Source organism: Polypterus senegalus, chromosome 4, assembly GCF_016835505.1.
Source record: "Polypterus senegalus isolate Bchr_013 chromosome 4, ASM1683550v1, whole genome shotgun sequence".
NCBI lineage: Eukaryota > Metazoa > Chordata > Cladistia > Polypteriformes > Polypteridae > Polypterus > Polypterus senegalus.
In genome coordinates this window covers 155,534,282-155,549,437 of record NC_053157.1, presented here as the reverse complement: position 1 = coordinate 155,549,437, position 15,156 = coordinate 155,534,282, and the positions used below count along the sequence as shown (strand labels likewise).

Here is a 15,156-nt window from a genome sequence, read left to right as displayed (position 1 = left end):
TGCAAAATAAACACACACTTGATAAGCATTTTATTTATTTATTTCTTATTTTCTTATGGAAATAAAAATAATCTGTTGGAACAAGTCTGCGGTGGGTTGGCACCCTGCCCAGGATTGGTTTCTGCCTTGTGCCCTGTGTTGGCTGGGATTGGCTCCAGCAGACCCCCGTGACCCTGTATTCGGATTCAGCGGGTTAGGAAATGGATGGATGGATGGATGTTGGAACAAGTTATGTGATTTGTCTGAATGGATTAATAACTTAGTTCTTTTTTTTTTTCTTTGCCTGATACCTGTGGGGCTCCATACTAGATCAGTTTCACTTTGTTATCCTCTGAACCTCTTCATGAGTAGAGGAAAGGAAGACGCATGAGTCAGGAAATATAGTAAAACCAAAAATAACATTTTACTGTGGTGTGAGAATAAAAGTGGGAGACACATAGGGATGGTGCAGTGATGTACAGGCTAATAAAAATAACATTATGAATTACATTATATGTTTCCCACTGTTCAGGCAGTGAGGATGCCACCTATAATGTGGAGAAATTAAGGGGATCCACTGTCCCCCAAACTGCTCCAGAAAAGGTGTTGCTATAATAATTGTAAAAACCATTAGAATGGTTTAAGGTGCTTTATTGTAAGACAGCACTGTCAAATACACAAAGAATTAAATATTAAAAAACAGATGCATAAAATCATGGTTCAGCTTTTGTTCAGAATCGGTTAAACTGTTAATGTTCAGGTTGTACTTAATTGCATGATACACACAAGACAACTCCACAGCTGTTACCTGCAGAGGAGGGGTCAATAATTAGAATGAAAATGTTTATAGATTAGGCTTCTAAATATCAAAAGAAAATAATGAAAAAAAACTTGCAAATGTGTTTCAGGTAATCATTTGTTTAGATGTTTTAAATTGCACATTGTAATAGAGTAGTATATCATTTATGCATTATAAAACAAGTCTTACTATCTTAACCTTCAGCCCAAATGGATAGAATTATTAGCATGATCAATTTACACCAATTATTGCTTAGTTTTATTGATTACGCTATAATATAGGCCAGGGGTGGGCAAAGTCATTCCTGGAGGGCCGCAGTTGCTACAGGTTTTTGTTCCAACCCAGTTGCTTCATAAGAAGCCCTTATTGCTCAAGTAACACTTCTGCTTCACTTTAATTGTCTTGCACGTTAAGATTTTGAACCCTTATTGCTTATTTTAGTCTTAAACAGCTGTAGTCTTGGTTTTTAAGTGCTTCTTTTTAGCAATCAGCTGCAAATGACCAAAGAAATTCAGCATTTCTCCGTTTAGCTGGTTTCCATGTACACCTGTTTGTGTTTATCATGAACTATTGGGTTTAATTAAATACTTGGAATGAAAATGAAGAGAAAAAGTGAATGACTGAGAATTACTTATCTGTTTTAGACTTCAAATGATTTGGATGATATCCTTAGAAAGGAAAAAAAATCTAGGATATGAGAATGACCTGACATGGCAGAGTTAAAGCATTAATGAGCCCTGAAATTAAAAAAATTGACATGGATTTTTTTTAATTAAGCAACTCGGTTGGAACAAAAACCTGCGGCCCTCCAGGACTGACTTTGCCCACCCCTGATATAGCCTAATATAGAATATAATGTAGGCTATAGAGGTAAAATACAATTAATTAAACAACAATATGCTATGCCTGCCACAGGGAAGGACTGAGCAATAAGGTACCAAGTGATTCCACTCTGTGTCGTCTGCTCTTTAGCTGCTCGATTCTTCCATAGGCATATGAAAAAGCTTGACAGCACACACATTCTTTGCATGGACAGGGCTGACCCACTGACATTCTGTCTGCTATTCAGACCTATACCTTGACAGCCACATATATTTTAGGGGTAACCATTTTAGGACATCCTCCTTTGTCAAAACGTGATCATTCCTCATTCACAACTTCATCCACACTCCTTCCTCTTTCAAACTGGCATCCGTCCTCTAACCTTTGACAAAAACGTTTTCCACATTCCTCCATCTGACAAAGCCCCTTCCTCCACTCCACTTCTGGTTCTTTAATGACACTTCAGGGTTCTTTACTGGATTGTGTGGTTCCTTGTTGATGTATTGCTTGACAAGAAACCATTTCATTCTGGAAGGGTTCTTTACATATGAAGTTGATTGTTTGTGTTTTGAAAGACTATCCAGACATCTGCAAAAACTGAATCTTTAATGTATGGTTGGATACCTAGCAGAACACATGAATATTTTAAGAAAACCTGAATACTATCAAATATAACATACAATACTGTAATAGTGGTGCCCATGAATATAAAAATAAACAAAACAGATGCTGAAAATAATCAAAATTGTTATTCCTTTCAGAATGTTAACAATAATTAGCATTACTTTAGAGCAAGCTGAATTCACCACAAAGTGAACAATTAACCTTGAGCTAACTAGGAAAAGCAGAATTATTTGTAATTTTTAAAAAAAGATCTGTTTTTGTGCAATAAAAAAAAACTTTGCTGATTAGCCGATTATTAATTTGCTTCCCTTCGTGCTGATACTTCTGCTTTTTTGATAGCTTTCTGGAACTTAATTTACGGCCGAAATGGTAAAATTGTATATATATTGTACTGTATCACAGGTTTATTTTATGTTATTCACTGATTGTTACTGGTTATAAAACAATATGTATATGTCCTCTCTCATCACATCCATAAACCTTCTCTGAGGCCTTCCTCTTTTCCTCTTCCCTGGCAGCTCCATCCTTAGCACCCTTCTCCCAATATACCCAGCATTTCTCCTCTGCACATGTCCAAATCAACACGATCTCACCTCTCAGACTTTGTCTTCCAATCGTCCAACTTGAGCTGATTCTCTAATGTACTCATTTCTAATCCTGTCCATCCTCGTCACACCCAATGCAAATCTTAGCATCTTTAACTCTGCCACCTCCAGCTCTGTCTCCTGCTTACTGGTCAGTGCCACCATCTCCAACCCATATAACTTAGCTGGTCTCACTAACGTCCTGTAGACATTCCCTCTTACTCTTGGCTAATATCCATCTGTCACAAATCACTCCTGACACTCTTCTCCACCCTGCCTGCACTCTCTTTTTCACCTCTCTTCCACAATCCCCATTACTGTGTACTGTTGATCCCAAATATTTAAACTCATCTACCTTCACCAACTCTACTCCTTGCATCCTCAACATAACACTGACCTCCCTCTCATTTACACACATGTTGTTCTTTATTGCAAACCTGTACTATAAACTATTAATTTTGTAGTTTTCACAAATCTTTAAAGTAGTTCTTTTTAAAAATTTCTGTTATTGTGACTTGGACATTTTGTCCTGTTTATTTGCAGGTTAAATGGCAGTTAAAAAGTACGCTTTCAGGTCAGATTAAATGATTGGTTGCTGCTATTAAAATAAAATTTCAGTACTTCAGCATCTTGGGAAGTGGTGGTGCCAGACTATTTAGATAGGCCTGGAGAACAGGTGTGTCCATACTGAGTGGTACAACAGAAACAAGGCAGCAGGTTGGTTCCATGCATTCGTGGAGTTTACTCCAAATTCTGTCTCCCCATCTACACGTCACAGCAGATATTGAGCTCCAATCCGCAAGGCAATGTTTTTCCACTTTTCAAGTCATTTATTTTTAAAATATTGTTTCCAGTTAGTGCAGAGTAATTCAGCATAGGCTTTGGCAGCTGAAGACCATCTTCGCTTGAAGGTCCAAGTATTGAAATTAGAATGGAATTGGGACAGAGATCAGGAATTTATTGAAAGGCAAAAGTTAATAGAGAGAAGACAGTATTCAAATAAACAAGCCCATGATATGAAACAAAAATTAAAAAATCAAAGAACATAGTGGAAAAGCCAAAAACCAAAATAATTTCATGTAACCAGAACCAAAACTAGGACAAAATCATAGTCGAGTAACAAAAGAGTTAATTGCCAAAAATCATAATGAAACACTTTTTTTTTTGTTATATCTACAAGTGTGGACAGACCAGGAAGTGCACAGCCCTGACCTTTATACCCTTAATCATGCACCACACACTTCTGGTTGACCTTGGCCAACAACTGTTTGGCCACCAGATCAAACAAATTGCACAAAATGGCAGCACCCAATTCACAAACAAAATGGTGATCCTGCAAGATATTTACTTTTAAAGTTATTAAGAGCATATATAAACAAAAAATAAATTAACTCATTGCATTCCATGGCATCCCAAACCATCAAAATGATAGTTTAGCTATTTGTAAGTGCCGAGAAACATCTGCCAGAAAGTAAAATACATCATAGCTCATGACAGAATCATTTAAATCATACGTCTTTCTCATTCTAATGTTTGAGCAAATAACAGTTAGATCTCTTGGCCATATGTGCATGATGGGATGGGTTCTGATTCCTTACCTGGCTGGTAGACCAGTAGGATGGAAGAACAGGGAGAAACACCTTGACGGGGCTTCTGGCTCCCCCAAAACGATAGATGGCCACAGCCGGGCAAGTCAAAGTCAGGAGGAAGGAGGGCAAAGTTCGCCTGGAGTTGCAAAGGAGAGGAAGGAAAGAAATTAGTTATTGTGTGTATTGGAGACCCCTTGTGAAGGATTTGTTGATAATAAATGGATTAGTTGAACTCAAGACTTGTCTGTGTGGTGTGCTAAATTACAGAAACATGTTTGGCTGTTTGGAGGAGCAGGTTGTGTTAACAAGCAGGTGCACTTAATAAAATTAATATCAGATCACTATATGATCCTCAAAAATAACAGCAACGGTAAAGGGGAAATTTTAAAACAAATCAGTACTGGATCTTCTGTTTTTATTATTTATTATGTAAAACATAACATTATTCATCACATATATATTTGCATACTATTTAAAATTGATGTAGCAGTGGACTTTGAAGAGAAATACATTGTAGACCTATTGAATAAACACTTTTATGTTGTGTTAGTTGCATTTCGCATGGTGTTATGAACTGTGTATGTGTGTTTCTGATTAAATATGTAAAATAAACCATTGTGAACCTTTATTTTTTCCTGGTAATCTTCTGCTCAAATCTCTAAATATCTGTCAGTGATCCTTCTGTATTAGTCACTGTACACATATTGTGATTTCAGGTGTCAAGACAATGCTGGACAGTATTGGAGCTAATATTACTGCACTGACCAAGCAGTACCCTATTCAGAATTTACTGGACAATTTAGCTTTAAATCTCAGTTATAGCCAGTCGTACGTTCAAGATTACTTTGCATTGATTGATCAATATGACTTTTACAGGTATGTAGAATGTTTTTGTAACTAATCCATATGGCAAAAAATAAATGTAATATCTATATTTTGGTTTCATTAAATATTTAATATAACCTCACTGAAACAATTCATTGCTTTATTACTGATAATGTAAACTTACCTTCAATAATTAATAGCCTTATAGCAAAATATAATGTTAAAATTTTTACTGAGACCCCATACTCTAGGTCTTACATTTAAATTATGCATGATTAAGTTCACTTTATTTTATAACTGACTTTGCTCTGCTTGTGTTAATGCTGACACTAGAAGTCTGTTCTTGAACTCTTACTGCCAATCTATTGTGTGAATTGTGATTTTTTTTTTCCCCCCCGTGCTATTTTTTTTATTTATTTACTGTACCCCTGCTTTTCTGTTTTCATTTTTTGTCTTGTAAGATTTGTACATTGCTGGTTAGACAAGTACACAGATGACTTTCAGCTTTGAATGTAAGGGTCGTTAAATTGCAAGTGAAATATACAGTGGAAAATTATAATAGACAGCTGCATTCTGAACACAGTTGAGACTTTGTTACTGAATGTACCATCACAAAACACCGTAAATAATGTGATACATGATCTGACCTGTGGGGTGAGGCGATGTGGGCTTGTTTCTAAGTGCAATGTAAGGTAAAAATGATATACATTTAATGTATGATAGGCTTGCATTTAGGAAATATTTTTCTAATCTTAATTTTGAAATGTTCCCAGCAAAAGTCAAACAGTGATAGTTTATAAAAAGCAGCGTGAACTAATGATGTATCTCCATATAGCAGAGAAATATGTCATTCTTTTTTCCTATACAAAAACATAGGTGGCTGGGATGCCTTGTGATGTGCTGCCTGGTAGCTCTAATCTTGGCCTTCAACTTCCTGGGGATATTATGTGGATATTGCGGATATGACAAGCATGCATCTCCCACCACCCGTGGCTGCATTTCCAACACAGGGGGTAACCTGCTTATGGCGTACGTACACAGATTCTCTGCACTTTTGACTATATGTAGTGTACAACTGAAAATCTTCTAGATTCACCAAGAAGGAAAAATCTTATGAACATCTGAAGACATTGTTTTGACAATAATTGTGTGTGTTCTTGAAGTTTGAAGCACTTCTCCCATGTTATGAATGGTGGATTTTATTTTACCAAACATATAATAACTGAATATGGTTTCATCTGATTTCATTAAAGTTGTATTTCAGCTAAAGCATTAAATAGACTGCCAAAGTACCATTACAATAGCCTTTAATTGTAAACATTTTTGTTATTGCTGTATAGCAACACATACATGCTCTGCCTTTTTTATTAGGTATGCAAGATTCTCACTTTTTATATATTTACACTGATTTCTTATAATTGTTTTGTGAGTCTTGCCTCATGGTGTAATTCCTGGCTTTTCAATAAGACTTGATTCCTTGCTCTTTGAGTTAAATTTTTTGGAGCAAGATCTCTACTCCATATATAATATCCTTAAGTTTCAGATCTCTTACATTTCAGACAATTTCCTATAAAGTGACCTCAGAGACTGAAGAAATTTACAAAAATTGTTACATAATGACTAAATGCCCTACCCAGTGCAGATAAAGGAAAGCATTCAGCAGCACCTTAATGCAGTAAACATGTGAAAGGGATGGCTTGGTATAAAGAGTATTACCAATTTTTTGTCACTAGACATCACAGTGGAGCAAACTATAGCATCATGGCAGCATTGGGGGGGGGGAAAAAGTGCCTCCCCTTTGGCAGTATTTAGTCTCTGCATAGCATCAATATACGATATCTTAACTATTGTTCTCAGGAAAAAAATCCTTGATCCTTCCAAGAGGAAGGAGAGTAGGCGACACATATGCATTCATTTGTTTAAAGAAAAAACTGGTGGTCAAGTGCCTAAGACCACTGCCCTATAACCAGGTCAGCTGAGCAGACAGTATACAACACCACCAATGCCACACTTGCAGAACAACAGTTTTATATCCTCATAGCTTACGGAGGTCTGTTCTGCATCGAAAAGTCTACAGAGTTTGAGAGTTGTAGTCCTCTACATGATGGGTCGCTAGACATAAAAATGGGAGCAAACAGCAGTGCATGTTTTAGCAATTCTATAGCAAAACCTTCTCCAGGAAAAGAGAAAAGGACATGTTTTGCTTTTCTCCTTGCTTAAACTTTTTTCTCCTCGACTCAGTGCTTTGCTGTATACAAGTCTCTTTATGTCTCCAGTTAAGATCTGAATAATGCTGACTGTTTACTGAATGTTGTTTTGCCATTATAATTCATATCTGGTAACAGTCATGCATAACATAAAAATATAAGCTATACAATATGAAGTGAGTAATTTACCATGTATATTTAAGTATGTGTTTAGAGCTACAGGTACAGTAATTGTAGACTGCATGATGATATCACAGGCACAGCAGTCAAAATTCACGTTAGGTTAGGCAGGCATCATTAGCCCAGAGGGAAAGTTGTTTGCAGTAGGAAAGCACAAAAGCATAAGGCATTGTAACACAGATCCAATAAAATAAACAATGATGCAACAACTGATATCCAGTGTTATATATACACACAATCAAGATTAGTAGTGAATTATTTTTAACAGTACACCATGTTACATTAATGCTATCTTGATTTTCCACCTTACTGTGCCCATGAAAATAGTATTTGCAGTGGCAAGAGTGCTTTGGAGTACTGTGTATTGTTTCTTAGAAACATTTTTGTGAATCTCGCGTCACATTAAGTTGTAGATAGCTTTCTGTGTAGGTAAATGTATATGTGTTTTTTAATGGTCTAAAATCTTTTTTTTTTTTTTGCTTTTAGGGGTGCTGGCTTTAGCTTCATTTTCTCCTGGCTATTGATGTCCATAGTAGTAATCACATTTACAATTGGAGGGAATTTTGAAAAGCTAGTCTGTGAGCCTTTTCATAACAAAGCTTTATTTAAGGTAGGATGTAGTTAATATGTTGCTTAGTTAGTAAGTTATTTTCGTATGTAAAATGCCTTTCATTGGGTATTGCACAAATCTTAAGAAAAGCCAATACATGATCATTGATTAAATCAAGTTCCTATTTCTCTTGATAATTTAGCTAATGGTGTCCTAGAACAGGGGTTTTTAATCTCAGTCCTGGGGACCCACTGTGGCTGCAGTTTTTTTGTTCCAGCCAGATTTTTAATCGGTAACAATAACTGATAACAGTGATCTCATTTAATTAGCTGCTATTTTTTACCCTGTTATTCTACGTTCAGTAAAGCACAGCAGCATGATTTTTACATTATAAGACATTTAGAAATATTTATAGATTTTTGCTATAGATTTAAATACATAACTCTTTTGTTGATTACATTATATTTTGCCCTTTCTCTGTTTAGTTTACTCCTTTCATTGTGTATTAATAATGACAATAAAAAATGAGCAGAGCAGATACCAAGGCAAACAACAATGAATCATGAAAGGCTGCGGCTACTTTAGCGACAGATACTTTAATTAGTAAATAATGGAGTAATTAAATAATTAGAACACCTGGAAAAGTAGAATGAAAATCAAGATGAAAATATTGTTAAAAAGAAAAAAAATTAATTATTCCCATATAACTGCTTAGTGCATTATATATATATATATATATATATATATATATATATATATATATATATATATATATATATATATATATATATATATATATGCTTAGTGCATTTATATATATATATTATATATATATATATATATATATATATTAAACTTAGTTTTCTAATTTCTATATTGTTCCCAAAACACAGAATCTGGGAAATAACTCATAATTCAATTAATTAGCCCAGGAGTCCAATTAAAAACAGAAGCTGATTGGGGAAAAAAAAACCTGCAGCCACAGTGTGCCCCCAGGACCAAGTTTGAAAACTCTTGTCCTAGAATGATGTGTTTAAGGAGCAACTTCATAGCTATTGCATTCTGCATTGTTTGCTACAGTAAATTATATGGAGACATTTTATTTACCATGATCTTCATTCTGACTTTTTTGTCATCCATCATCTGTTTCTGTTTTCTAGGTTTCTCTTAAAACCTGGTAAACTTGCAGTCTTACTAAGGAAACAGAAAGTTACATATTTTCCTGAAGGGGTAATAAAAGTGGATGCAACTTGAGCAATTGATTATCATTACAGTCAATTCACACAATGCACAATACAAAAGAGTCGAGTATTGTCAGTCTTTATGTGCAAATTCTTCCAATCTGTTATGGAAGCAGGGTACAATTCTTTTTGTAATAGGCTGTACAGCTGAGAAAATATAAGGTTTCAAAGAATATGCATAAATGTTACATCTGTGATTTTTCAGTTGGTTTATCATAGTGGCTAATAACTATGTACTTTTAGAAGCATTCATTCATTCTAAAACACCTACCAAATGCAAATCTTCAGGTTGCAGTGATACTGGGATACGTAACGGAGTATCTGGGTTTTCCTAGGGGAGTACTACAGTATGTGAAGCATTTTGCATTAGGCTGACTATATGAAGTAGATCAGTGAGTCCCAATAACAGAGTTATAAAATTTCCCCAAAAACTATAGGATGTGAACTGAATTACTTTAATATGTTAAAGAAAAAAAATCCAAAACAATAAAACTAATTGCTACAGCAAAAGTGTGGGGAAAACTGCATTTTATTTATCTTAACAACAAAAATACATGCATGGTTACATTTTTCTTTATTTAAGATACCCATTTAATTTATTTATTTATTTAAACAGTGTAAAACTTTTTTTGAAAACAGCAACCAGGAATATTTTCATAGTATATGTCAAGAAATAAATCCATCCATGTAGGGAAACCTTTTCTTTGTGATACACCATAATACATCAATAGATGTTCTTGTTTAGAGTTCTGCTAATAGTGCATCACTTCTGACAATGAGATTTTTAGATCTTTTACAAAAATAAATTTTAAATTGTTCCAGGATATCAATATTACTCTCTTGATATGCATAATAGTGAGCCTGTATGTCAGTAAGGTTAAACCTCAATCTATAAGAGGAGTTCAGATGTTTGCACTGAGCTGGAAATCGAGTAAAAAAAATTACATACATTTATGTAATTAATTAGTTAATTACAAATAATTGCATCTAACATTAAAGCATGTAATTCTAAAATTAATACATAAATCATGAAGTAAATACACACTGAATCACAAAATTAATATACAGTAGAATCAACACAAAGGAAATTTAAAAATGGCATAGTTTAAACTTAAACAATGGCCTTAAACCTGAACTTTTAACAAAATACTACTTGAGCAAGTACAACATGAATTTGAATGGCTTCCTAAAAGGAAAGTTGAAAAGAAGGCAATAAGAAAACAAGGCCAATGTATTAATTCTGAAATTGGCATAGCATATATGACACGGACTTGTCAAAGTAAAAAGTGATTGCAACTTTTTAAATTGAAAGAATACGCATCTCTTAAACTGGCCATACATTAAAACCTATGTTGAAACTCCTTAAATGCTGTCCTCAATTGTTCATCATCATCAGTTTTAATAATTAAATTTGCTAGGTGTTAATGATGCATTTTTGCAGCTAATCTGTTGTTTTTAAGATTACTTCTAAGGCTGAAGATTCTTTTAACCATGTCTAAATATTTTTTATTGTTCTTATGTATACAACTAGATTTGGCATTCTCCAGTATCTGTTACTCTGAGTAAAGCACACAGACTGCCAGTAAATCAGATACCCACAATTGTAAATTGCAGCAAACAATCACACATACACACAAGATTCTTTAGGCACTTTGCGCGTGTGATGCTGGTTATTAAATGGAAGCTTTTGCAGTCTCAGGGGAAGCAGTGTACTTACAGTATAGGCACTTACAGAAGTGCATATTTTTTCTTTTCACTAAAACTCTGCTTTCTTGGCAGTACATGACATACAACAGCAGAAAAAGTGATTGCATATTTTGGCTTTTCTGGTAAGACTTCAGTTGAGGCTGTGCAAAAATGTGTCCAGTACTCATTTACTCTTATGTAACAAGACCTTACCAAGGCTTCTTTTGATCTTTTATAACACTTACAAAGTGTCAGTAAAGTGTGTATTCAACTCGGTAAAGCATATTGATGGTACAATTACTTGTTAATATGAAGGATTCACAGGTCTTATACTAAATATATAACATCAATAGAAATGTGTCTCAGTTTAGCCACCTCAGACCACTCCAAAGAGAAGTTTTGTTAGTAGGTCACATTGCAGAGATGCATAAACAATTTGCTGATGCCTTGTAAGCGTTCTGAAGACCTAAAGAAACCTTTGGTAAAATCTTGTAACATAATAGTAAATGCGTAATAGATGCATTTTCGCAGTACCTAAACTAAAGTGTTGCCATTTTTTTTTTTTTTACATAGTGGAGTGTCAGTGCACCATTAGAAGAGCAAATTATATTGCTATTCAAACACTAGTCCTTGACAGCACTTAACCTAACCTCATTATTTAAGAAACTGTCACATCATTCTATCTGTAAAGTTTTACTTGTTAAAGAAAATGGTTACAATTAGAAAAAAAGACTAAACCAGACATTTTCTGAGCTTCCCCCTCTTCTTTCCTTCATGTAATTGCAGTTTCACGGCTAAACATTTAGCCATCTCAAAAATTGTGACAGAACAAGGAAAATGAATAAATGCATACATATACTGTATGTATGCTACAAAAGCAACAGAGGATCAGTGCCTTCTGCACATCATTCTTGGTGTCTCTTTTAGATGCACATTCTTAATTTTTGATTCAGTTCAGTTCAATGCAGTTTTTTATGTAGCAGACTTCTGAGTAGTGGCTCAGACCACCTCTTATTTACCATCTATATATTATAACATACTAAGGATTGTCTGTCTATGTTGCAAAACCTTGGAATTCCCTGAGCTTTGAGCCTTGATCTTGGTCATAGTCGACAGGTTATGCCATGATTTATTTGTACATGCAGGCTACCATGAAGTTGAGCTTTGTGTTCTTCTCATGGCAAGCACCAATGCGACCATGCGCCTCACGGTCCTTAAGTGATGTGGACATGTGCCATGGCTGATAGGAACAGCACAGTAGGAGATTTCAGTCCTTCTCACATCAGGCTGTGATGTGGACGGATGCCATGGCTGACAGGACAAAGGAATTGCACAGTGGTACAGACTGCTGACGGGAAATGCTCCGCAATACATGCCACTGTGGCAGTGAGGCACATTGCATAGGCAGACTAAAAGTAACACTCTGAGCATATTTAAAAGGTTTGTCGTTTACTCGCCATATCTGTCTGGAAAAGAACTGAAGAACCATCGAATGGTAATGAAAGATATTGCAGCAACCTCGGCAGGTTAACAACAGGTGCTGTATTTCTTGAAAGGTGGATACTTGTGCTTCTGTGTTATTAACCAGTATAACAGAATGCTGATCTTAGGACACAAGCAGAATTACCACAATGTATACATGGTTTAACTTGTTGCTGAATGTTTTGTAAAGTAGTACTGTACATTATAATTCAATAGATTACAGACATATTGTGTACACACTATTACACCAGTTTTCTTTTAAGTACTGTATATATATATTTTTTTTTTTCGCCTTCTCCCTTACTTGAAGATTAAAGTCAGAAAATATAAGAGAAAAGAGTACACTCAGCCAAAAAGAAAACATTTTATTCAAGAAAGACTGTCATATATTATGGAATGGCTTTTTTAACCCCCACTGAGTAAAAATTGATTTTTTATCATTTCAAATTATAAAGTACATTACTAGACAGAGGGTGGTATAAAATTCTTCAAGCTGAATAAAATGTTGTGAACCAACTTTATAAAACGGCAATTACATTAAACTGAACAATGAGCAGGCAAGTTCCATCTGGTATAACTACAATGATAGTGATGTGTGGATTTATTAAGATGTCAGAGTGTCTGATAGCAAAAAAAAAAAAAAAAAAAGAATTCTAGTAGGTTCTTTTACAGTGTATCTGATCCTAGGTAAATTTTAGTCTGAGCATGGTAAGGTAAATATAATGAGGAAACGTATTCTTGGCTGAGTAGCCTTTTATTGACCGCCTAAGCACATAAATTTGTTTGTTGTATGTTTGATTTAAGAGTCTTTTTCTAATAAGCAAACTCTTTAACTCACAATAATAATGAGAGTACTATATATTTTTGCTGTAATATACAAAGTGCAGTAGTTTATAAATGCAATGCATATTACCAGTCAGAATAATGAAAACAAAATCTATGCATGTGCCTATAATGGTACTTTATAAGTGGGCAATGGAAAATGAATTTATGCATAGACTACTAGCTTGTGCACGTTTATTTCACCCATTCAGACCAACCTGTTGGGTGGAAGTTTTGTATTAGGCCCTAGACTGCTGTAAAATGAACATGGCAAGAATAAATTTAAAGTTATTTAAGTTGTCAGCATAAAATTATACCCATGTATTTAAACCGGTTTGCACATTTGCTTGGTTAGCCATGTTACAGTCAAAGTGATTGAAAGCACATAGTGCAATCGATCATCTTAGATGCCTGACCCACACTCTTGTTTTATGCTTGTGAGAAAACAATGTCATTAAAATCCTTAAATGATACCTCTGCACTTACTTCCAAGAAAAACGTGATTCATTAATGAAGCTTGCAGGTAAGATTGCTGTATTCAGATTAGTTCACTTTAAAACTCATTATTTAGTCCAACCTCGTTGTGTTACAATGTAAACACTTCTTTAAGCTGTGCTGGCTATTTTACTCTGCTACTTTAAACTGTCAGAAATTACAATTTAGTTGCTACATCCTTCCTCTCCTTTGAAGTTTATTAAAATTTATCCACCATATTTCTTTTGTATCCGCACATTAAATAATACATTATTTCAGATCTTTTCTGCTTTTTCCTCTAAGTGAAAACAAATCATTCATTCATTCATTCACTTATTTTATAAACTTTGTGCATCCCAAAGCATTGCCAGGAGATGTTAAATTCATTTGGCAATTCATAATAAAAAATGTATATTTTTATGCCTTTCTCTTTATCACTTGCGTTGATATATTCACGCTCTTCTCCTTCTGTCTATTTAAGAAACTTCCTGAATTCCTGAAAGATCTGCTTCATTGGGTAATATGTAGAATAGGCCTCAGTCTTCAATAGTTTACTTTATACGATATGTGACTCTCAAAACTATAGCTGTCTTCTGCACCTGAATATTTTCCTGTTTTATAAATATTTGCCTAATTTTTAATTGTTTTTGATGCTTGGTTCTTTTTGTAGTCAAAGCAAAGACAATTCACATGCTTTGGTTGGTTTTTTGGTATTGGTTGCTTAACACTTAAGGTCTAGAGCAGGGGTGGGCAAAGTCATTCCTGGAGGGCCGCAGTGGCTGCAGGTTTTTGTTCCAACCCAGTTGCTTAAGTAGAAAACAATCCTTGCCAATAATTACATTTCATGGCTTGTTGGTGCTTTAACTCTGCTATGTCAAGTCATTCTCATATCTTTCCATTCTAAGGATATCATCCAAATACTTTGAAGTGTAAAACGGATGGATAATTCTCAATCCTTTACTTTTTTCTTTTCTCTTTCCTTCCAAGTATTTAATTAAACCAAATAGTGCACGGTAAATACACACAGGTGTAAAGGGGAACCAGCAAAATGGATAACTGCTGGTTTATTTTGTCATTTGCATCTTATTTTTAATAAGGAGCAATTAAACTGAGAATGCAGCTGTTTAAGACTTAAATTAACAATAAGGGTTCAAAATCTTAATGAGGGAGACAACTAAAATGAAGCAGAAGTGTTTCTAGAGCAATAAGTGCTTCTTATTAAGCAATTGGGTTGGAATGACTTTGCCCACCCCTGGTCTAGAGCATTTTTCACTTGTTTTGATCAATTGTCA

General features: G+C 34.7%; 1 protein-coding gene across 12 annotated transcripts in view; it reads left to right on the top strand.

Moving 5' to 3' along the window:
• Positions 1-15,156, top strand: part of LOC120527748 (prominin-1-A-like) — a 283,241-nt gene that overhangs the window by 236,487 nt on the left and 31,598 nt on the right. For all 12 annotated transcript variants that reach the window (XM_039751518.1, XM_039751516.1, XM_039751517.1 and 9 more), the window contains 3 exons: positions 5,114-5,273; positions 6,099-6,251; positions 8,096-8,219. In XM_039751518.1, coding sequence (XP_039607452.1) covers positions 5,114-5,273; positions 6,099-6,251; positions 8,096-8,219 — 437 coding nt within the window. The remainder of the gene's footprint in view (positions 1-5,113; positions 5,274-6,098; positions 6,252-8,095; positions 8,220-15,156) is intronic.